At 39.5% G+C, this 21048-nt stretch overlaps 4 protein-coding genes across 4 annotated transcripts; 2 read left to right on the top strand and 2 right to left on the bottom strand.

The window, feature by feature from the left end:
* The first annotated feature begins 4521 nt into the window (after positions 1 to 4521).
* Positions 4522 to 7827, top strand: LOC137943956 (remorin-like). Its single transcript, XM_068789407.1, has 5 exons — positions 4522 to 4949; positions 6592 to 6636; positions 6728 to 6815; positions 7105 to 7186; positions 7305 to 7827. Exons 1-5 carry the CDS (start codon positions 4769 to 4771, stop codon positions 7503 to 7505), a joined length of 597 nt encoding a protein of 198 aa, XP_068645508.1. The 5' UTR covers positions 4522 to 4768; the 3' UTR covers positions 7506 to 7827.
* A 165-nt stretch (positions 7828 to 7992) lies between these two features.
* On the bottom strand, positions 7993 to 8568 carry LOC137944492 (pectinesterase inhibitor 28-like). The gene has a single exon (XM_068790177.1). The coding sequence runs from the start codon at positions 8566 to 8568 to the stop codon at positions 7993 to 7995; it is 576 nt and encodes a 191-aa protein (XP_068646278.1).
* A 2222-nt stretch (positions 8569 to 10790) lies between these two features.
* LOC137943953 (protein NRT1/ PTR FAMILY 7.1-like) lies at positions 10791 to 13011 on the top strand. Its single transcript, XM_068789404.1, has 4 exons — positions 10791 to 10861; positions 10960 to 11177; positions 11288 to 11850; positions 11954 to 13011. The coding sequence occupies exons 1-4, from the start codon at positions 10807 to 10809 to the stop codon at positions 12807 to 12809; spliced, it is 1692 nt and encodes a 563-aa protein (XP_068645505.1). The 5' UTR covers positions 10791 to 10806; the 3' UTR covers positions 12810 to 13011.
* An 846-nt stretch (positions 13012 to 13857) lies between these two features.
* Positions 13858 to 16161, bottom strand: LOC137943954 (transcription factor MYB17-like). Its single transcript, XM_068789405.1, has 3 exons — positions 15599 to 16161; positions 14790 to 14919; positions 13858 to 14711 (listed from the first exon to the last, which is right to left on the bottom strand). The coding sequence occupies exons 1-3, from the start codon at positions 15729 to 15731 to the stop codon at positions 14039 to 14041; spliced, it is 936 nt and encodes a 311-aa protein (XP_068645506.1). The 5' UTR covers positions 15732 to 16161; the 3' UTR covers positions 13858 to 14038.
* Positions 16162 to 21048: the final 4887 nt, after the last annotated feature.

The raw sequence follows: 21048 nt of genomic DNA, 5'->3' as shown, positions 1-21048 counted from the left end.
TATATTTTATTTATTAATTAATATTAAATTAATTTTCTAATAGTGAAATATATCATAATATTTTATTTATTAAATGATCTATATGCACTTTACACCACACTTTCCATTGTGCACACTAAGGGGGGGTTAGTCCACAATGAAGTGGAAAATTGAATTGAAGTAAGATGAATTGCTTCCACTTCAACTCATGTTTGGGTGTTAGTATAGACGAGTTCAAGTGGCTGGAAAACAAATTTCAGTGTTAGTGCCCCCAAATGAAAAGTATGATATAAAGAAGAGAATTAGTAATTTTTTATAATATACTAAATAGAACATATACCTAAACATATAATTAACCAAAACAAACGTGATTACTACACTTATAAGTGATTTAACGTGTAGTCCACAATATATTAATATCTTAATTAATAAAAATATATATTATATTACTTAATGATTATAATTTATTATAAATTAAAACAATAATTACGTGTGACTAGAATAAATTATATAAAATTAATAAAAAAATTAAAAAATGACATAAGAGAATATAATAAATAAACCTAATGGTTTAGTTAATTATACCAATTGGATAATTAAACCAATTAATGATTACAGTTTATTATAAATTAATATACTAATTACGTGTGACTAGAATAAATTATTTAAAATAAATAAATTTTAAAAATATCATAAACGAATATAATAAATAAATAAATTATTTTGTACATAAGATATTTTTTAACATTAAAACTCACTATTTTAATACAAAATAAAGAATACATAATAAATAAATAAATATATTAATTTATCAATAACATAATATATTTATTTACGTATTATTAATTAATAATATATTAACACAAAATGTAAATCCAGTGGTTTAAAGTTTATTATAATTAAACTAATTCATTATTAAAGTTTTATTATAAATTAATATACTAATTACGTGTAACTAGAATAAAATTTTAAAAAGTGAAAAAATAAAAAATAATAAGTCGTCGTCGTCGTCGTCATCGTCATCGTCATGGTCGTCGTAGAGCTTTGCGGCTCCGAGACCTTCGATTTTGGATTTCCCAGGCGGCTCCGAGACTTTCGAAACAGCCGCAAAATTCTGTTACGGCGTGAAGATCAACCTCACAGCAACAATTGTCCCTTCGTTGCTCTGCGCCGACGAGGTTCCTATCCCAATCCGTTCTTCGGAGTATCATAGACTCGAAAAGAACCCTAAAATCTTGCTAATCACTGATGCCGATGGCAGAAACCCTAGGTATTGCACAGCGAGAAAGACGGAATGATTGAAGTTGGGGCAAACGGAGAAAGCAGAGAGCGAAAACGAGAGAAAGCAAAGAGAACGAAGATGAGAGAAAGCAGAGAGCAAAGACAAGGGGAATAAATGGGGTGAAAAAAATCGTCAAGGGACGAAGGCCGAGGGGGAGGGAGAGGAGAATAGCGAATGAGGATAATTTTTTCCTTTCGGGTGGGGGGAAGAGGCAACGCGCGTTGCGCGAGGAAAGTGGATGATTCGCAAAAAAGGTAGGACTCAACTTTGCTCCGTTTTTGCTTGGACAGATGAAATGGTGTAATCTCACTTCAATTCAAATCTTTTTACACTAACACCTTATTTGTAATGACCCAGGTAATGAGGGGGAGATTTATTGTATTTCATACATTTACTCTCACTTTATCCGGCTTTCCCCGGATAAATTACTTTTCGTTGTATTTCATTTCCGTCCGCGGTACGCTGTGGAGTATTAAATCATGCCCTGCGAGCCTATCTTAGTGAGGGGTATAATGAACATTACGCTGCGGCAGATCAATTGATCATCTACCCACAGCGACGGCGACTGCGATTACTGACAGCTGGAGTGACAATGATGTATCCACGTGGCACTCGCCTACGCCTCGATCAAGCAGTGATTGAGAATCTTGCCGCACTTTCATGGCGTGGCAACGGAATGTGAGATGCGCTTTGTTGGTTAACGTGACAGTAGGAAAAAGCAATTGGGTGAACGATCAGATCCGTTGATCCAGTAGGCCATCCGGTGAGAAAGGAGGAAATTTGGATCTATAGCCGCTCATTGACATGGGTCCACCATATAAAATTATAAGAAAAATAAAATAAATTATTTAATACGTATTAAATAATAATAAATTTGATAGAGACATAATAGTACTTCAATTTAAATGGTTTTTGTCTTAGATGGGCTGAGATGATAAGTGGGAGAAGAAAGCTGAAAACTACATGGATAGAAGAATGCCAACTAAATTGATGGAAAAGGATCGATGTCACATTGTCTCATATACGAAGTGTGTGACATTAATAACCATGATAGTGTCTTTTAGTAACGTTACATAAATATGTAATATTAGTAAATAAAATTGACCATCCAATCGGTATGATGATTGGTTTTGGTCCAATCGCGTTCGACTTGATTCAACCATTGGTTTGATCGGGTCCAATCGTTTTTTTTTTTTTGTCTATATATATTATTTTGTCGAAGTTGGATATTAATTAGTCTTTGGTTTGTTGATACTACATTTTTTAAAACTAAAAACCGATTTCTTTATCTGATTCACTTAGGTTGAACCGATTGGTCTGATCTAGTTGTGATAAAACTGGTAGTTTCCATGGAATAGTTGTTTTACATACACAAATCCCAGTACGGTGAGAAAGCCAAATATTTTTGGGATGGGGACAGAGGAAGAGCGTAAATCTTGAAAGAAGGGGGTATAAAATTACGAAAGAAAGAGGTAAGGTAATTCTCATTTCTACTATTTTGAGGACAACGATGCCCCTCCACAATATTTATACTGTTAGAGTGGTTTTGTCCACTCTTGTAGGCGGTAGCTTTCTGCACCTAACAGATCGGTCTTTTGGGTGTATTAGCTAGCCGTTGTCATGGTATCAAAAAAATGGGCGGGGCGGGTGTCAGAGTAGTTCCATCCACTCTTGTAGGCGATAATTTTCCGTACCTAACAGATCGGTCTTTTGGGTGTATTGGCAAAGATTGACACCCATATTTCATGTATATAGCTTGTGACAAGGCATATAAAACACCCACATAGAGCTAGATTCCAATTATGGAGCAATTAGAAAGTCAAATCATGAGGCATTACATAATAAAAGTGACCTAACACCCATATCTTCAAAAGAAGATTAGATGTTGAAATTACCCTTAGTACCTCCCTACGTAGAATACCTGTAAAGGGTAACCCACCCCTAAAGGCTGGCCAGCCATGCGTGATTATGAAGAGAATCTTAAACTACCTGTAAAGGGTTGTCACTTGTCACCACCATTTTGGACTAATGAGCTTGAGTGCTGGACCACGAAGGCAAAGATTGTCTTGCTTTTGCATTCAAAGCCACCAGTTATGCCGAGCCCACAAGTTCTTTGGTTTTTTTCCTGTTTTTTTTTACTCATTGAGTCGGATCGGATTTTGAATTAGGCAACTTGAGTCCTGATCCGACTTCAACTTTCATGTATTGGGTCTTGAGTACGAGTTGAAAACGAGTGGAAGAGTGGGGAGACGAGGACTGAGTCCCTATTGTTAGTAATTTATAGGCGCAGTTTCAGGACTCACTGAGTTAACTCATAACTTAAACAGGTTAACTTACAATTTTTACTGGGTTGAAACTGTTAATCAATTTGTAGCCTCTAGTTTGTTCTGAGTCAAGCAATTGAACTCCTGAAAAATCATTTGGATTTAAGTGGTTCGACTCAAGGGCCGAGTCGAGTCATAACTCGTGACTCATGAGTCAAGCAATTGAACTCCTGAAAAATCATTTGGATTTAAGTGGTTCGACTCAAGGGCCGAGTCGAGTCATAACTCGTGACTCATGATTGCATGTTTAAAGTTTACTGGAGTACATGTCGACACTTGAGGGTTTTGCCTGGCCCACAGGATTGATGACCACATGCATGCTTGGATGGAAACCGTTGGTGGTTTCCTTTCCTAGGGTAGTGTGCACGGACATGTGTGTGGTCCATGTTTGCAGCCCGGTTGGAGATGGGAAATTAATGGTCCGGTTTGGTCGTATCTCTTTTCACTCGATGGTTAGCATTAAGTTGGACCAGACTAAGCTGAGATCAGAGCTAAATATAAGACCACGCTATCTTCAGTGGTCCGGCGAACTTGCTTCTAAGATCCAGGCCGAGAAATCGTTCAGCGGGGCCCACACGACTGATACGCGGCGGGATCTGGACGATTACTAATCTTGAACGTGTACTGGCCGACAGTTTCGCTCGGACTTTGAGTGACAGTAAATAGCGCCGACTCAATGGATGCCAGGTGGAATTTTCTGCGTTTTTCAATTTTTTTACTTTTTTTGCAGCTGTTTTAGGTTGAGAGTGGAGATATTACTGGCAGACACCGCGGATGAGACGTGTGTTAGATTATCTGGATAATGTGGAATTACACAATTATTCCTTCATATAGGTATAGCGTCATAACCCTTTCAATGAGACAGACAAGGCTATTTCGGTAACTTAATTTCTTTTCCCCTGATAGATTTCCCAGGTTCTCCTTCTCTCTCCTTGCGTTCATCTCTAGCTTGTTACAGACCTCACTATCTATTAATCCCCCCAACCCCGCAATCTCCACCAACTTCTAGCCAGAGCTCTCACGCTTCCCAATCACTCATCCACTGAGCTGATACCCACCAAACTCACTGTCAATCTCCTTCGCTTGTCTTTTCAATTCACTCGAGAATTGCCTTATATCGGTGGGAATTCTCAATTCAGTGGTTCCGATCGGTTCTCTTGTTTCTGAATTTTGGTGAGAGGAGATGGGAGAGGAAGAAGCTAAGAAGGTAGAAGCTCCCACGCCTTCCGAAACTGCAACGGAAGCTCCCGTGGCTCCCGCGCCTGCGCCTGTGCCGGTTGAGGCGATGAAGGATGTTGCGGAGGAGAAGGCGGTGATTCCGGCCGAGAAGGTCGATGATTCCAAGGCGCTTGCGATTGTTGAGAGTAAGTGTTTTTGGGTATCTGGGGATGGGTGTTTGGAGGTTGTGTTTGTTTGGTGTGTTGGGTTAGTGAATTTTGGTCTGAAGCTGTTGAGTTTGCGGTTATGGTCTTTTGTGTGTGGAAGTAGGCGCGGAGTTGATTGTCGTGTTTTGTTTTTCAGCTGGCTCTGCAGATTCGCTACGAACGATCTTCTTTTTAGTCGATGTTAGAGTAGGATTTCTGCGAATTTTCCTTACAGTCTTCTGCATCCTCATCATCTTCTTCTTTCCTCTTTATTTCTTTTTTGAATTCCTGTTCAGTTAGTCTTTGTTTCAATTTTCTTTGAAAAAGAAATATTCATGTATTTTTTGTGAGGTTATTTCTGAGAAAAAAATTCGAATTGCGGCTTCTTTTTTGGCTGTTTCTTTTTATCTTTCTCTCTCCTTTTGAGCTTTTGTAGGAATTAGATTGAAGTGGTCTGTTTATCTAAATCTGTTTTTTCTCTTTTAATCATTTTTTTTGGAGCACTTTTCTGGGTTTATTCATCCCGGGAGCATCACAAGGATTTAGAGCATAATTTTCTGATTTGTGGCTCAGTTTTTTTTTGTCTTTATAGGTCAGAATACGCGATTTGTTACCTTTTACTTGATTGACCAATAGGTTTTGCTGATCTCTTTGGAAGAATTAATTCAAAGTTACGTCTCTTCAACGATTTGTCTAAATCTGTTCGTTCATGGTAAAAACCACTTTTGTTTTGAGAACGGTTCATTAATGATTAGATGCTCCATTTTACCTACTCAACATCTACTCGCTAAAATTTTCAAATTTGTTTTACGTTTGCCTACTGTTTTTCTCGAAGAACAATAAAAAAGTTTCTCCATGATTAAGAGCATCTTTCTTTTCAGAAAGTGTATAAGGCGGGTTGCTATTTTGCATCTTTTTTTAAAGTCTTTTAACCCGTTTCATTTTATCTGGGGAAGTGCAAAATGCTTTTTCCTCTGTTTATGTCTTCTGGTTCATCTTCCCCTTCCTTAGGATATTATATTATACATAGGATCCTATATTCTCGATGGCTTTTCATCAAAACAAAAAAAAAAAAAAAAAGGAAAATTTTTCTGTCTGGGAGGATTTGAGACGAATCCTGTCTTAACTCGAGCAAGTGGTCTCTATAGTGCTGGCAATGGGTCCCAGGATTTGAACCAAGAAAAAGAATGATAAGCTTGGACAAAACTTTCTCTGTGACATCATAGTTGGGACACAAAATAGATTTTTATCTTATTCAGGCTGTTGGGGAAGGAAGTGATTGTTCTGCCACGCCCAGATGGGCTCCAGCATTCCACACTGTTCAATGATCCTTTTGTATCTTTGATATGTGGTCCTCTACTACTGAATCACATTTCTGTGTTGCCCCACTCTTCCTGTAACTGGTCATTTTCCAGCAAAGTAGAGACTGTTCATATATGTGATCCATTTGGGTTGAGTAGTAGTCTTGGTTCTCTTATTAACAGTCCCCCTATTCACCTAATCCTTTGATCTGGCTTGGAAAAGTTTATGAAATACCTCTTAAGATTCCTCTTACTCTTGCTTGGATAATTCAGTCTATCTGAGATTTGACATGTAAGCTGTTCTTCATATTTAGTGTTTTAAAGTTTATCCTTGTGAACAGAGCCTCCAGAATCAGAGAAAACTTCAGGGGGATCATCTGATAGAGGTAGCTAGTTTCATTCGCATTTGAAATTTTTATCAGCCGAAATGAAATGAATTAGTTTCTTAAATGATAAATGTTTCTTCTCATATGGCAGATGCTGCTCTTACACGAGTTGAAACTGAAAAAAGGTTATCCTTAATCAGGGCATGGGAAGAGAGTGAAAAGACCAAGGCTGAAAACAAGTATGTGATCATACCCTCATTATTTATCTATCAGAGAGAAAGCTCAAGTAATCTGATTTGACTTCCAATCTCAAGCCACCAAACTACAGTGGCCTTTACTAGCTAACTTGCTGGGATAATCCAGTTTAAATTTATTAGTTTCATTGTAATAAACTCTATATTCTATCATAAACGTAAGTGGATCAGTACATTAACTGCATATTCTGAAACTTCCAGTGCTTCAAATTTTGCTTTTATGTTACTGTACTAGAATATTACACGAGTGTAACATCCTCTCTGCTTTACCCAGAGCCATTAAGAAGCTCTCAACTATCACCTCATGGGAAAATTCAAAGAAAGCAGCTATGGAAGCGAAGCTGAGAAAGATGGAGGTAAGGTTTCTGGCTCTTCAACTTCAGTTCCTATGTTCCAATGACCAATTTAGTTATCCTTGGTGAGGATATAAGGCCACTTGTTTTAATTTGGGAATGTGTTTGTCATCCTGAACAGGAACAACTGGAAAAGAAGAAGGCAGAGTACGGAGAGCAGATGAAAAATAAGATAGCCATGGTCCACAAGGAAGCAGAAGAGAAGAGAGCCATGGTTGAAGCCAGAAAAGGTGAAGATCTTCTCAAGGCAGAGGAGATGGCTGCCAAGTACAAGGCCAAGGGGATTGCCCCCACTAAGCTCTTTGGCTGCTTTGGAGCCTAAAGAAGGTATTAAATCAAAGACATGGTGAAAGGAAATGAAGATGTTGGGAGAGAGAAAAAAGGCTGCAATTCCTGTTTGATACAATCTCTATCTCTGTTGCTTACATTTGTTTAGTGAGTGGTAATTATTTCTTAGTGGGGGAGTTTTGATATGTGTTGTTGTATGTGTGTATAGTGTGGTATATTTTGTTTGTATATAGGTATTTGTGTATTTATTTCTTATTTGAGAACCATGAGTGAGATGAACCTTCTCTGATATCATGTACACAGGATTTTTAGGCTGACCCAGGCGAATTCAATTGGTTTAGCCATACTTTAGATCACCTCTGGTTTTATAGTTTATATAACTTGAACATGAGATTTGGTAATTTGATTGAAGCAATCAGTGGAATCCCAAGCCAAATATCTATGCTGTAATAGTGAAGAAAAAGAGAAAATGATCCATATGAAACAATTATTCAACACGAAAAACCCCACTAAACCCAACACTAATAATAACGAAGAAGTGTCATCAAGATTTGAGTGATTTCACACAAATTTATCTGCACCTCAGTCCTCCCCTGCAATGGAGTTTCCCCCGGAAAAGGCAGTTTTTTCAACTCCTCGCCGCACATCTGCGAGTACCCGATGCAGTAAGAAAGTTCACCGATCGTGTTGTCGTAATCCTGCACATGGAAATTCTCTTCCGCTTTGATTATATGCAGCACGACCGTCTGATTGTAGAAATCCAGACAAGTCTTGAAGACCCCGTGATGCTTCTCGTTTTTCGCTTCCGAGGCTAGTTTAGCGATGAACAAGACGCTGTCACTGGCGTTCAGCAGTGACAAGTCGAGAGCGATCCCTGCGAGTGCGTGGCGGTCGGCGGTGAGGCTATTGGGATCGGAGGAGAGGGCGGAGACGCAGAGATCGTAGTGACGGGTTGTATAGTTGCAGACTTCTAGGATGACGTCGTTGACGGTGGAAGCGCCAGAAGAGAGACGGAAGAGAAGAAGCACAGTAAGAAGAACAAAAGCTTGTTTTAACGTGAAGAAGAACCGGCGGCCATGGAGCGCTGAAGCAGCCATTTTTTCTCTTCTCCGACAGATTATCTCAATTGCGCTTTGGGTGCTTTGCATTTAATGACAGGGAAGACTGAAGATTATACGTTGCCAATCCTTTCTTGTTTGGCAACAACTGTAAGCCATGCTTGCCGTCAGTTACAGAATATATGAGGCCATTAAAGAGTTGATTCAAATATTTGGTAAGAGGAAAGGGTGGCTAAATATGAGAAAAATGGCTTTGACCTTTAAACGGATTTAGTATTATCATGCTATGAATGGGTGGATGATGGTTCTGTTGCTGGCATCCTAGGGTGCATTAAAATGCTCGACACCATTTAGGAAAACATTAACACGAATCTTATACAAGGACGGGCCTGATCGATACAAACAAATATTTCAACACTCCGCTGTATTGGGAAAATTCGTGGATAAATTCACCTGAAATACCTGGGACAAATTCGATGGGAGGGACTCAAACACGGGACCAACCTGCTCTGATATTATGTTGAAACCAGTGCACTAAAAGATTCGAACCTTTTAGGAAAACATCCGCACGGATCTTATAAAAGGACTGGTCCGATCGATACAAACAAATATTTCAACATGGGTCTATTGGCTATCTCTATAATGTCTATGTAACTTTTCTGAATTTTTTTCACACAGAGACGGAAGAAGAAGAACTAATACTTATAACTTTCTCTGTATTTTATTATCTTTTTTTTGTTTTTTTATCGTTTTACATTACTTACATAGGTATTTGTAGATGTAGAGGGTAAATAACCACCCTACGATCATTTATTTCATGGCAAATTCATTGCTATATATGTTGTTATTTATCTTGCTTCTTCTCCAACTTCGTGCCAGTTGAACGAATTTATCGATTTAATTGCCAGCTTAACTCTTAAGCACAAAACTTCATTTGGACTTAGATCATGGATCATTGATAAGGAGTAGAATAGGGGGTTTTGCAATTGGGGAAAAATAAAATCCAAAATTCTTTTTTAAATTAATTAATTATTTATTTTATTATTATTTATATCAGCAAAATACCCTTACATATTCAGAAATTTAAAATACACAAGTTCATGGCAAGTGTATTTCCGGATCATTTCACAGAGAAGGAAAGAGTAATATTTAAGGGAAAATAATAATAATAATATTATAAATTTCTCAGGTAAGAATACGGCAGGAATGAAAGAACACATCTTTGTCCCGTATCCTAGGCTACAGCGGTTGAAGAGGAACCACATCCCTGCAAAATTCAGGTTGGGTCGGGAAGATGAGACGGTTCGTCTTATACGGGATCACATCTCCTGGTTCCGTTTCTGAGGTGGAACCAAATCGGATATATCTGAAATTTTAGTTTGCTTCCTTAGTCACGCTAGGTGCCATTGATGTCTCTGCAGAAGCCATTAACTCCTTTTCCAGGTACGCTCAGGTACGGGCAGCTCGGGACTTGGAAACCTGAACGTCTGTCATTCGTCATCCTCTTTCACGATACGTGGCCGAGATCTCTGGTAATGTCCGCCATGCATTGACCACGTCCCTTCAAATCCCAACCACCGCCTCAAGCTGCTCCCGTTGAAACCGATTTTATTTGTTAAAAAACCCTGATCATCCGCTTTAAAACCTTTCTTAAACTCTGTATTCCGTCCAGTTTCTCACCCTCTCCTCTTAGCTCTAGACTGAAAGAGTAGTCTAGCGGAAAAGATCAGTTGTGGGATTTTGTTCCATTGGTTCACCGTGTGTGGCCTGATTGGTTTAATTTGTTTGTTTCTGAAAGCGTTTGCAGTAGCGGAAACGAGGAAGGAAGAGAAGTGAACGGATTGTGATCAGGCTATACCGGTCATCTATATCCCCGTAAATGACAACAGGCTTGTCGGGTTTTTGCAGCTTTCCGTCAACTGTGGCTTTCTCCGACGAGTCCAAGGCGTCGCCGAGTGCGTTTCTGCAGAAGCTTTCCCTGCCTTCGCCGGAGCTCGATTCACTATTCCCACCAGGTAATTGGTCTGGTCATATAACGACGTTTGATTTCTGGGTTAAATCTATCGCTCTCAGAAAATCCACTTGATGTGTTTGATTTTGTCTTTTTAATTATGTTGATTTCACCGTCTTCTATTCCGAATTTCTCCATTGGTGATTTTATTTTCGCAAAATTTGCCGATGTTCTCTCCTCGGGAGAACTGATACAGAGAGACGGGCTAAACGAAGATGACTTCTTCCGCTGCTACAACAAATGACGGATCCATTGACAAGCATGGAATGCCCGCAAGCAAACGCCTCACAGGAGGATGGAAGACTGCAATCTTCTTACTGGGTAAAACAAAAACACGCATCATCTTTCTCATTTCAACCATTCTCCAAAATTTCTTCAGCAGTCTCAAAATTGAAGAGATTGTATCTGTATCACTGCAGTGAATCAAGCTTTCGCAGCACTGGCATTCTTCGGCCTGGCAGTGAACATGGTTCTGTTCCTCAGAAGGGTCTTGCAGCAAGGGAACGCCGATGCTGCAAACACTGTCAGCAAATGGACTGGAGCTGTCTACATGTTTTCTTTGGTGGGAGCTTTTCTGAGTGATTCTTACTGGGGCAGATACCTGACATGTTTAATCTTTCAAATGATTTTCGTTCTGGTAATCAATGTTCAGTACATATGAAACCAAACCTCCTGAAACATCATTTAAATACCCATTAATCATCTTCTACATGGTTTTCTGATGCTATCTTGATCTGGGTTGATTAGGGACTAGTGCTTTTAACAGTTTCATCATGGTTATTCTTACTGAAACCGGTTGGTTGTGGCGACGGAAAATTCGAATGCATGCCATTATCAACAATGGGAATGGCGCTGTTCTATCTATCAATCTACCTCATCGCTATTGGAAACGGAGGCTACCAGCCAAATCTGGCGACATTTGGAGCTGATCAGTTCGATGAAACTGATCCAAACGAAAGACAATCTAAAGTGGCATTCTTTAGCTACTTCTATGTGGCCTTGAACTTGGGTTCTCTCATCTCCAACACTGTGCTAGTCTATTTTGAGGACTCCGGTGATTGGTCAATCGGGTTTTTGACAGCCGCGGGGTCTGCGGCGGCAGCACTTCTTCTCTTCTGGGCACGAAGCCCTGGTTACAGGCATTTTCAGCCAAGCGGCAACCCACTCACTCGCGTCGCGCAAGTCTTTGTTGCATCTGCTAGGAAGTGGAGCGTTGTTGTCCCGAAGCAGAGCCAGGAGCTCTACGAGTTGGAGGGAAAAGAATCTGCTATTGCAGGAAGCAGGAAGATCCTCCATAGTGATAAATTTGAGTAAGGAAGAAGAAAGAAGAAACACTGTTTATAGTTAGGGTTTAGGGTTTTTGTTTGATTTTTTCTGGAATTTGATAATCTTCTTCTTCTTTTTGTCCGTTAGGTTTTTGGATAAGGCAGCAACAATCACATACCAAGACATATTTCCAGAAAACCAAGTGAAAGATCCATGGCGGCTTTGCACAGTAACACAGGTGGAGGAGGCAAAGTGTGTGATGAAAATGCTCCCCATTTGGCTCTGCACTATAATCTACTCCGTAGTGTTCACTCAAATGGCCTCCGTCTTCGTGGAACAAGGTGCTACCATGAACACCAATTTCTACGGCTTCCAAGTCCCTCCGGCGAGCATGTCCGCCTTCGACATCCTCAGTGTCGCCTTCTTCGTCTTCTTCTACCAAAGACTTTTGGTTCCCTTAACAGCTCGACTGTTAGGCAACGCCAAGGGACTCACCGAGCTCCAACGCATGGGGACAGGCCTGGTGATCTGCATACTAGCCATGGTAGCCGCGGGGGTGGTGGAACTCGAAAGACTCAAGAGGGTGACCGCGAGCAACGAGGCCAGTTCCTTGAGCATCTTGTGGCAGATCCCTCAGTACGTGCTTATAGGAGTCTCCGAGGTGTTTATGTACGTGGGTCAGTTGGAGTTCTTCAATGGGCAAGCGCCGGACGGGATTAAGAGCTTTGGTGGCTCCCTATGCATGGCTTCCATGTCTCTGGGGAATTTCGTCAGTAGTATACTAGTTACCATTGTTATGAAAATCACTACCAGAGATGGCAATGTTGGGTGGATACCGGAGAACCTCAACTCCGGCCATTTAGACAGGTGGTTCTTCTTCCTGGGAGCTCTCACTGCAGTTGATTTCTTGGCCTACCTGGTTTGTGCAAAGTGGTACAGATACATTGAAGTGGATGACAGTGGAAATAAAGATGAAATGGAGATGATTGTAAGGGTTCTTTGATGGATTGTGATCTTATAGAGGGTAGTTCACAGCTTCATTAGTAGAATGTCGTAATGAATAGGAGCATGTGAAGGCTTGCTTTTTCTAAGTATTGCCATTAAGCTTCTTCTGATAACTAAGTTTTAATGAATTTGGATCAAGCATGGATTAATCAATTGTCATTTCCCTCTTCTCTTTCTCTCGCATTTTTGCCAACCTTTCCTGTTTGACAAAATTCCGAAGTTAGAAAAGAATCAAACGGCTCCAGGTATCACGTACGCACAACCTTGCAACCTTCCCTCCCCCAGAAAAATCCACCCCGCAGTGATCATGCAACAAAGACCCTCTCACCTGTTCGACGAAATTCCCCATTTAGAGAAAACAAGCAAACAAACCCAACTAAAATCTTTTTGCTTCCCGCAACACAACATTGCTCCTCCCCAGTCTCCTAAGCCAAGAAAAAATCTTCATGATCGTCCAATCCCCAGTTCGTCTGACTCGCTGGCAACAACACAGAACCTCTCACCTGTTCGAGCAAACTCCCCAGTTCGTGTCACGGCCTCCCGACTTCCACCCTCGCCGGAAAAACGTTCGTGTGAAAAGGGTCAATTTCAAAGCAATTACTCAGTTCCCAGACAGGTGTTTGTCCGTGTCCAGTCTTATCAGAAGCACGCCACCTCGCCCTCGCAGGAAGATAGCCATCAATGCGTCAAATATGACATTAAATGACGCTCACATGCTGACATTTACTTCACCCTTCACCCTCTCTGAGGACTGGACGACGACAGCCAACATCAATATCAAAATGAAGCGCCTCCGCTCGCTGTCCTCCACCTTTTGTTGAACTACCAGCCACGGTCAAGTTTGAATCTCTGAGCAAGAAAAGTTCCCAGAAACGGATAAATGCCGGACTGCATCACTCCAGTGTAAAATTCTGTCATTTTGTGCCGTAAAGCTTGTTGGCCCCTCTGGTCTTCGCAAACAAACGAGCTTTGAATCATCAATCAGAGTTTTACTACATGGTTATAGGGTAATTAATTTTAGAATATAATATTATGAATAGCAAGCGTACTGGTAATACCCATCGAGAGCTACCTCTCTTTCTTAGTATATTCGATACAAAATCCACCCTTGATTAAGCATTCAAGAAGAAGGGGCCGAAAATCAAAAACGAGATACTCCTGAGATAAAAAAATCGATACACCAAATCTGCCCATCGCCTTTCTTCCTATTTCCCACCTTTGAGACCTTCACTCGTACTTCATGGAGCTGCTCACCGTTAGTTCGTTGGAGAATAGAGGGAAATTTCCTACCAGTCCCTGGAAGAAGCCCATGTCGTCGGCCGGGAAATCCAGCAGCAACTGCAGCGACGTCTCCGACGACTCGTCCATGTCGTTTGAGCTCGACGAGTCCGACTCAGGGTGCGCCGCCTCCGACCCGCCTCGCTCGCTGGTGATCGTCGACGCCGTGGTGGTGGCGGCAGTTGTAGCCATTGCCGTCGAGGACGACGCGGGCGAGACGGCGCTCTCCTCCGGCTCCGTGGCCTTCGTGGGGATCTTGCGGAAGGACTCGCCGATGTCGGAATTCCACATGCGGAGGAAATAGTCGGACTCGGGCTTCGGCGTCGAAGGGTCGGACGACTGGCCGGATAAGAAGATGAGGGATTCCCGGGAGAGGCGGGCCTCTGCCTCGAGCCTGGCGCTCTCCCACTGCGCCATATGGCGGGTGGAGGGCGTGGAGGAGGTCGTCGCACCGGCGGCAGCTGCACCGGTGATTCCACCGGTAGCAGAGGAGGGAGACTGTGGGGCGTGGGTGGTGGGGTCGAGTCCCATACGGACGAGGCGCTTCTTCAGATGGGTGTTCCAGAAGTTCTTGATCTCGTTGTCGGTTCGTCCAGGCAACTGGGACGCTATCGAAGACCACCTGAAAATAGTTTTCAAGAAAATTAAAAAATTACGGCGATGCGCAGCACGCAGCGTACACAGGGTAGAAAATACGGACCTATTTCCGAGAATTCCATGGAGCTGAGTGATGGTTTTTTCTTCTTCAGGCATGAAGGGGCCTCGTTTTATATCTGGTCGGAGGTAATTCGTCCATCGCAGCCGACAGCTTTTCCCGCAACGGAGGAGACCTGGAAAAAAAAATCAAAAACAGATTATTAAATTATTAAATTACGAATATTAAAAGTTGAAATTTTTTGAAAGCCCAAAAATAAAAAATAGTTTAGACATTTAATGGATGGCTGATGTGAACGGCGAGAATGGATCCTGTAAATGGAGAAAATCGACGGGAAAGGCAGATGGTTGTCCTGCTGTAATTACGGTAAATAATGAGGGTGACTTTTGTCTTTAACTATAAACGGGAAGTTTTCAATTGCTGGACGTGGAGACGACGAGGAAGAGGACAGAGATACGATTCACTCGGACGAGTTGGTTGCTTCCGAGTCTAATCTGAAAACTTAACTAGCTTGTTAATGGAGATGAAGAGTATCAACCCAGAAGAAGAAGAAGAAAAAAGGGAAAGTGAAGCAGAGATCTAGAGTTAGTAGAAAAAAGATCACAGAGAGCTTTGATCTCGGAGTTTAGAGAGAAGCTGTTGGAAAATAGTTTGGGGAGATTAAGGAGCCCTAAAAGAATTTTCAATAGAAACGGAATATGCTGGGAAGGTTTGAGCTGTTGAGTTGATGCTACTGAAAACTCAGAACTGAGAAGAAAAAAAGCAGATGAAAGAGCCGAGAGTAGCTTCAGGAGAGTGAAAGATCGGTGTGAAAAAGAAAGTGGGTTGCGCAGAGTTTGGATCGAGTTTCCAACCTGCGACCTTGGGAAGGGACCTCCAGCTTCCATGGCCGTTGTTGTTGATATACTCAACGAGGATCTCATCTTCCTCCGGCGACCACGGCCCTTTCTTCAAACCCTGTTTCTCACAGCAAGGCGCTCTTCCCATACTCCACGAAAGAGCGGTGCGAGAGCAAGAGGGACAAATCCAGAAACAAGCGAGAAAAAGGCCAATTCCTTGCTACAGAGACTCTTAAATGGTAAGTTAGTAATACTGAACTAGTAGTAGCAGCAGAAGAAAGAAAACGAGAAGTCTCTCATCGATCCACAGTCCCTTACAATAAATGCCGCGATTTTGTTCTACGGAAATCGATGCACAACAACAAAGGAGAGATGCAAAAGGGTAAAGAACAACGAAGGCAGGATTGAATTTAACGTCGGCGCAGGACGCTCGGCGATTTTGAGGCCGGCGTGCATTAAATGAGAGAGCGTGAAATTTTCAATCCCCCGTCCGGGTTTTAATATTTCCCGGCACGAAAACGAAAAAATGAACTGTGTCGGAGTTGTCAGAGGGCAGAGGTAAAGGGCGATGTTAATGGCGGAACAGTGAAGGAGCCAAGATTCTCTGGCAGGGATTCGCCATGGAAATGGCGTTTTCCCGTCAAGTCGCAGAGATCAATAGCAGATAAGCTACGGTATTTTTTCCCCACTTCAGGAAGACAGATTTATTGCAAGATCGAACCCGACGTGGTTTAGTGGCATACGGGTCAGGGCCTCTTAGTGTATAAGGAAAGTTTGAGTAATTTCATTAAATGTTAGTGCACCTCTCAAAGTAAACTTAAAATGAATTCGGATTCACTTCCACTTACCTATTCAATTTCACTTTCCACTTACCTATGTAATTTACTTTCACTTATTCCGGTGTAAGTTTGGAAGGTTCACCCTCTCTATGTTTCCCTTTCAAACCAAGTCTCTCTTGACACTCCTCTCTATGAAGATCGGTGAACTTCGAAGCCTTCCTCTCGCCCTTTTGCCGTGTTGCTGCACCCGGGACACCTTGTCCTTGCCCTTGACCTTATATTCTATGTAATAATTTTATTTTACTTTGTAATTATTTTATTAATTTATATTACACTAAATTTCATCTTATTTTATTAATAAAATAACTAATTTATTTATTATATTAATGACTTTTAATACTAAATTAAATTAATAATTTAAGAGCGATAACTAAGATATTGTAAAAGTAAAAATTTTATCAAGTATCTAGACATTATAAAAAAAGGTTTTGTTTAAGTATTTTGTATTTTATAACTAATTAAATTAATAATTTTATTTTAACTTGTCATTATTTTAGAGTAAACTAAAATCCATCTTATTTTATTAATAAAATACCTTGTTTAATTATTTATTATATTAATGACTTTTAGTATTATATTAAATTACTAATTTAAGAGTGATAATTAAGAAATTGTAAAAGTCATAATTTCTAGACATTATAAAAGTAACCATATTTAGGTCTATTATTTTTAAATTTATTTTTAAAATTGAAATTATTTAGTTTATTTTGATAAATTAAAAGTTAAATACAACTATCTTAATAAAATTAAATCTATCATAGTATTTTATGAATAAACTCATTCTCCACTTTTCACTACAATTTTCATTGTGTACACTAACACAAGAAAATATTTTACACGGCTCTTTCCATTAAGTACATTATCACGGAAAAATAATTGACTTTCATTTTCACTTTAAAAGTTCACTAACCCCTAAGTATTAAAAAAAATTGGAGTAAAATTAATTTTACCAAGAAAACTGAATATTTAAGAAAATAATGAATATATGAGATTTCACTTTCATAAGTTGAATTCATTTACCATGGAAATGATTTAATATTTCTCTTAAGATAGCAGGTGGTGACAACGGGGGAATATCCTTCCTATCCTTGTCTAGTTTTCTTCGAGAAAATCCTTTTGCAATAGTCACAGAAAGTTTCTCTTTTTTAATTAAATAGTTAATTAATATAAAAATATATTAGTTTCAATTATATATAATTTTTATTCACTAAAATTATTTTAAAAATAATAATTTCACAATTTTAAGAATTTATTATTTATCGTTAATTATTTAAATAAGATAAATATTATATGAAATTATTAATATATAACTTAATATTTTATGAAATTGATTAATATATATATATATATATATTTAAAATAAAATAATTATTATACATTAATTGATGATTGTTTAATAAAATAAAAATGTCATTTTATTTGGTAAAATAAAAAATTTTAATTATTTAATTATTTATCATTTCTAATTATATTGGTTAAATGAAATGATTAAAAATTTAATTAAAAATTCAAATTATGTTACATAATAAAATTATTTTTTTTAAACTAATATCAATATAAACTATTAATATAATATTTTATCTTAATATTATAATTAATTTGATTAATATTTATTTTTAAAATTTAAATTCAAGTTATTATATTAAAAACTATTTTATAACTTAGAGAACTAGAGTAACCAATAGTTGCATAAATTTTAATTTTCTTCTAATAATCTCATCCTAAATTCATTTTATTAATTAATTTCGTAACACTTTCTATGAGGTTACACTAACAAAAAAACATATTATATTACATATTTAGGACATACTAACACAAAAAATTCACATTCAAGTAAGTCAAACAGGTTCATAAACCGTTTGAGCTAGGCTCATTCAGTTTTTACTTGAGCTCAACTCGAGCTCATACTAGAAACAAGGCTCGTTAAGTATAACAAGTCAAACTCTACTTGTTAGGTCATGAGCCAACTCATTAACATATTTTTTGTTTTTGTGAAAATACCATTTACTCTAATTACTCTCATCAATTCCCTCTTTAGTTGGTTGATAGTTATTCTTATTTACCTCAAACCTCAAATACGATCGATCGTTCAACCCTTCTGGGTCCCTTAACATTTTCTAGTATTTCCTGCAAAAGGCACTAACATGGCCTAAGATGAGTTAAACATAAAGAAACTAAGAGAATTCATTAAGAAAGCCCCAACGAGTTGAATTCATAATTTGGCAAAAATTAAAATCTATGCTCTTTATATTCTAAGTGGTCATTGGAATAAGACCATTAGTGACCTAGTGATGCTCATGTTTCAAGTGGAAAACATATGGAAACTTATGAAAACTCATAGAAACCAGCCTATGTATAGGATATAACTTACAGGTTTCTAAGTTATGGAAGCGGATAGGTATTAGTCCTTAACCAGTGTGGGTACACAAGAAAACTGAAAACCATGATCGAATGTCACGTGTAACGCGTTATATCGAAATCAAGCATTTTCTCGTAGGTTTCTCTAATTCCATTAAAGAGTACTTGTCAACTTGATTATTTTTGAGAAGTTGAGAAGGTGAGAAGAAGGTACATGGTGTAGTAAGAAAGGAAGAAAAGGGAGGAGAGACATGATGGGTTGTTGATTAAAGTAAAGTTTTTGATGTTTCCAAGCTTGACATGCCAGAGCTTGCTGGTTGGTAGAGCAGTGTGAACTTAGACGTCGTCGTTGCAGAGTTTCTACCGCATGAAAGAAATGGATTATTGCCTGTCAGGACCCAAGCATTTTTTGCATCAGCTGCCATTAACGACCTTCTGAACCACAGAGAGATCGTCCTCTTCGTGACGATGACTACGGTCCAGAATGTGGATAGATTTGTGTTAGATTCCGGAATATTGACTTAAAGAAAGAAAGCGGAGAGGTGTGAAAGTCCTCCTTCCTAGTCTCCATCTCCATTAGGAAAAATGTGTTTCTCGCTGGATATAAATGGATCCTTAGGAGCATGGGAACCCCTCCATTTGCAGAAAAGAGCACATATCGACAAAAGAATCCCCTGATAAAAAACCCATCTTCTTAGAAAATCTTCCTTCTTTCTTCCTTTCTTCCCTTTTTCCCTTCTTTCAGACTAATCGACTAGGGGAGGCCGATCGACAAAATGTCTTGACCAAGTTGATTCAGATTCAGATTTTAAGGTTCTCCTCAAGTTTTGGTTTGGTCGAGTTCTAAGCTAAGCAAAATTACAGTTTTAATTTTCAATCTAATTAGGAATTTTAGTCATGTTAGGATTTTAACAACACCCCCTCTTCTTGACCCCGAGTATTAACTTCATCTCCGTTTGAACCGAGATGGGTTTAGGGTTTAAGGTTTAAGGTTTAGGGTTTAGGGTCGAATCTTCATAATGTTTTGAAAATAGTGGGTGGTTGGATCGAATTCGAATTTTAACGAATAAATTTAAGAGATGGAGATTTTGTTAATTAATTTTTAAAAATGGGTATTTTCTAAAAATTCTCAAAATAAAATCTTTTAGCTCGTTGAGAGAGTGGGAGAAAGAAGAGTTGCAGGATGGGAGACCAAAAGTACTACTGCAACTGAGTAGAAACAGATGGAAAAGTTGCAACATGTGTAACGAAAAGACGGAAATTAAGAAGCGCTGCAGACAATATCTAAGATGGGGAACCAGCAGCCGTACGAGGTTCTTGAAATGTTCTCTTAAAAGCAATGGGTTACTCATCATAGCAGAAATTCCTCACCGAGCAGCAACAATGGTGACCAAGCTTCTTCTGTTTTCATCTCTGCTAGTACTACTTCACCTGGGTCACCTCGTCAGTACTGTCTCTTCCGCGGATATCAGCACCTTCGACGTTATTTGCCGTCCTGGAAACTTCACGGCGGGTAGCCCCTTCGCCACCAATCTCGACCTCCTCCTCCACTCTCTCGCCTCCATAACCTCGGGCGGGAGAGGTTCGGACATTGTTGGAAGAGACGAGGACACAGTTTACGGGTCGTTTTTGAGAGGATTTGATAAAAACCACCACAATCCGAAGGTGGAGTTGATGATCAATTTATAAGCTTTACAATGCCATATACAGAATATTACAATCAATCTAGAATGGAAATTATACAAAGAATTAGCCTGTAATCAGGGCTAATTATCCTCAACAGATATACAGAATTAGAGCCTTGAATCAAGGCAAGATATCTTTAACAGTATCTTCAACCCCCCCGCAAGCGAAGCGTCGGATTGGAACGAACGTGAAGCTTGGATCGAAAAAATTCAAAAAGAGGGAGAGAAACACTTTTGGTGAAGATATCAGCAACCTGCAGATGAGAGGGCACAAACTGGGTGCGAATTTTGCCAGCGACAACAAGTTCCCGAAGAAAATGGTAATCTAATTCAACATGTTTGGCCCGCTTGTGGGAAACAGGATTGGAGCTTAAGAAGATAGCACTTTTGTTGTCGCATAAGAGCAGGGGCGGTTGTGGAACTGGGACCTTGAGATCATGCAAAAGATGCGTAAGCCAAAAAAGTTCAGCAGCGGTCATAGCTAGAGCGCGATACTCAGATTCACAACTAGAGCGGGAGACAGTGGGTTGCTTCTTTGCACTCCAAGAAACGAGATTGTTACCAACATAAATGGAGTAGCCTG

This window comes from Aristolochia californica, unplaced genomic scaffold, assembly GCF_029961685.1.
Source record: "Aristolochia californica isolate CCGP_79_NKW_82.1479 unplaced genomic scaffold, dmAriCali1.0.hap1 SCAF_11, whole genome shotgun sequence".
Lineage (NCBI taxonomy): Eukaryota > Viridiplantae > Streptophyta > Magnoliopsida > Piperales > Aristolochiaceae > Aristolochia > Aristolochia californica.
The sequence above is the reverse complement of the archived record's forward strand: the minus strand, read 5'-3'. Positions and strand labels throughout refer to the sequence as shown.

What these genes read in the sequence shown, in the direction of transcription:
- LOC137943954 (XM_068789405.1), bottom strand. Translation starts at nt 15,731, where the DNA reads ATGGGAAGAGCGCCTTGCTGTGAGAAACAGGGTTTGAAGAAAGGGCCG. An exon ending in GTCCCTTCCCAAGGTCGCAG is followed by an intron (nt 14,920 to 15,598) that starts GTTGGAAACTCG and finishes TTTTTTTTCCAG; the next exon opens with GTCTCCTCCGTTGCGGGAAA. An exon ending in CATGGAATTCTCGGAAATAG is followed by an intron (nt 14,712 to 14,789) that starts GTCCGTATTTTC and finishes AACTATTTTCAG; the next exon opens with GTGGTCTTCGATAGCGTCCC.
- LOC137943956 (XM_068789407.1), top strand. Translation starts at nt 4,769, where the DNA reads ATGGGAGAGGAAGAAGCTAAGAAGGTAGAAGCTCCCACGCCTTCCGAA. An exon ending in GGCGCTTGCGATTGTTGAGA is followed by an intron (nt 4,950 to 6,591) that starts GTAAGTGTTTTT and finishes CCTTGTGAACAG; the next exon opens with AGCCTCCAGAATCAGAGAAA. An exon ending in CGAAGCTGAGAAAGATGGAG is followed by an intron (nt 7,187 to 7,304) that starts GTAAGGTTTCTG and finishes CATCCTGAACAG; the next exon opens with GAACAACTGGAAAAGAAGAA.
- LOC137943953 (XM_068789404.1), top strand. Translation starts at nt 10,807, where the DNA reads ATGCCCGCAAGCAAACGCCTCACAGGAGGATGGAAGACTGCAATCTTC. An exon ending in GACTGCAATCTTCTTACTGG is followed by an intron (nt 10,862 to 10,959) that starts GTAAAACAAAAA and finishes GTATCACTGCAG; the next exon opens with TGAATCAAGCTTTCGCAGCA. An exon ending in TTCAAATGATTTTCGTTCTG is followed by an intron (nt 11,178 to 11,287) that starts GTAATCAATGTT and finishes TGGGTTGATTAG; the next exon opens with GGACTAGTGCTTTTAACAGT.
- LOC137944492 (XM_068790177.1), bottom strand. Translation starts at nt 8,568, where the DNA reads ATGGCTGCTTCAGCGCTCCATGGCCGCCGGTTCTTCTTCACGTTAAAA.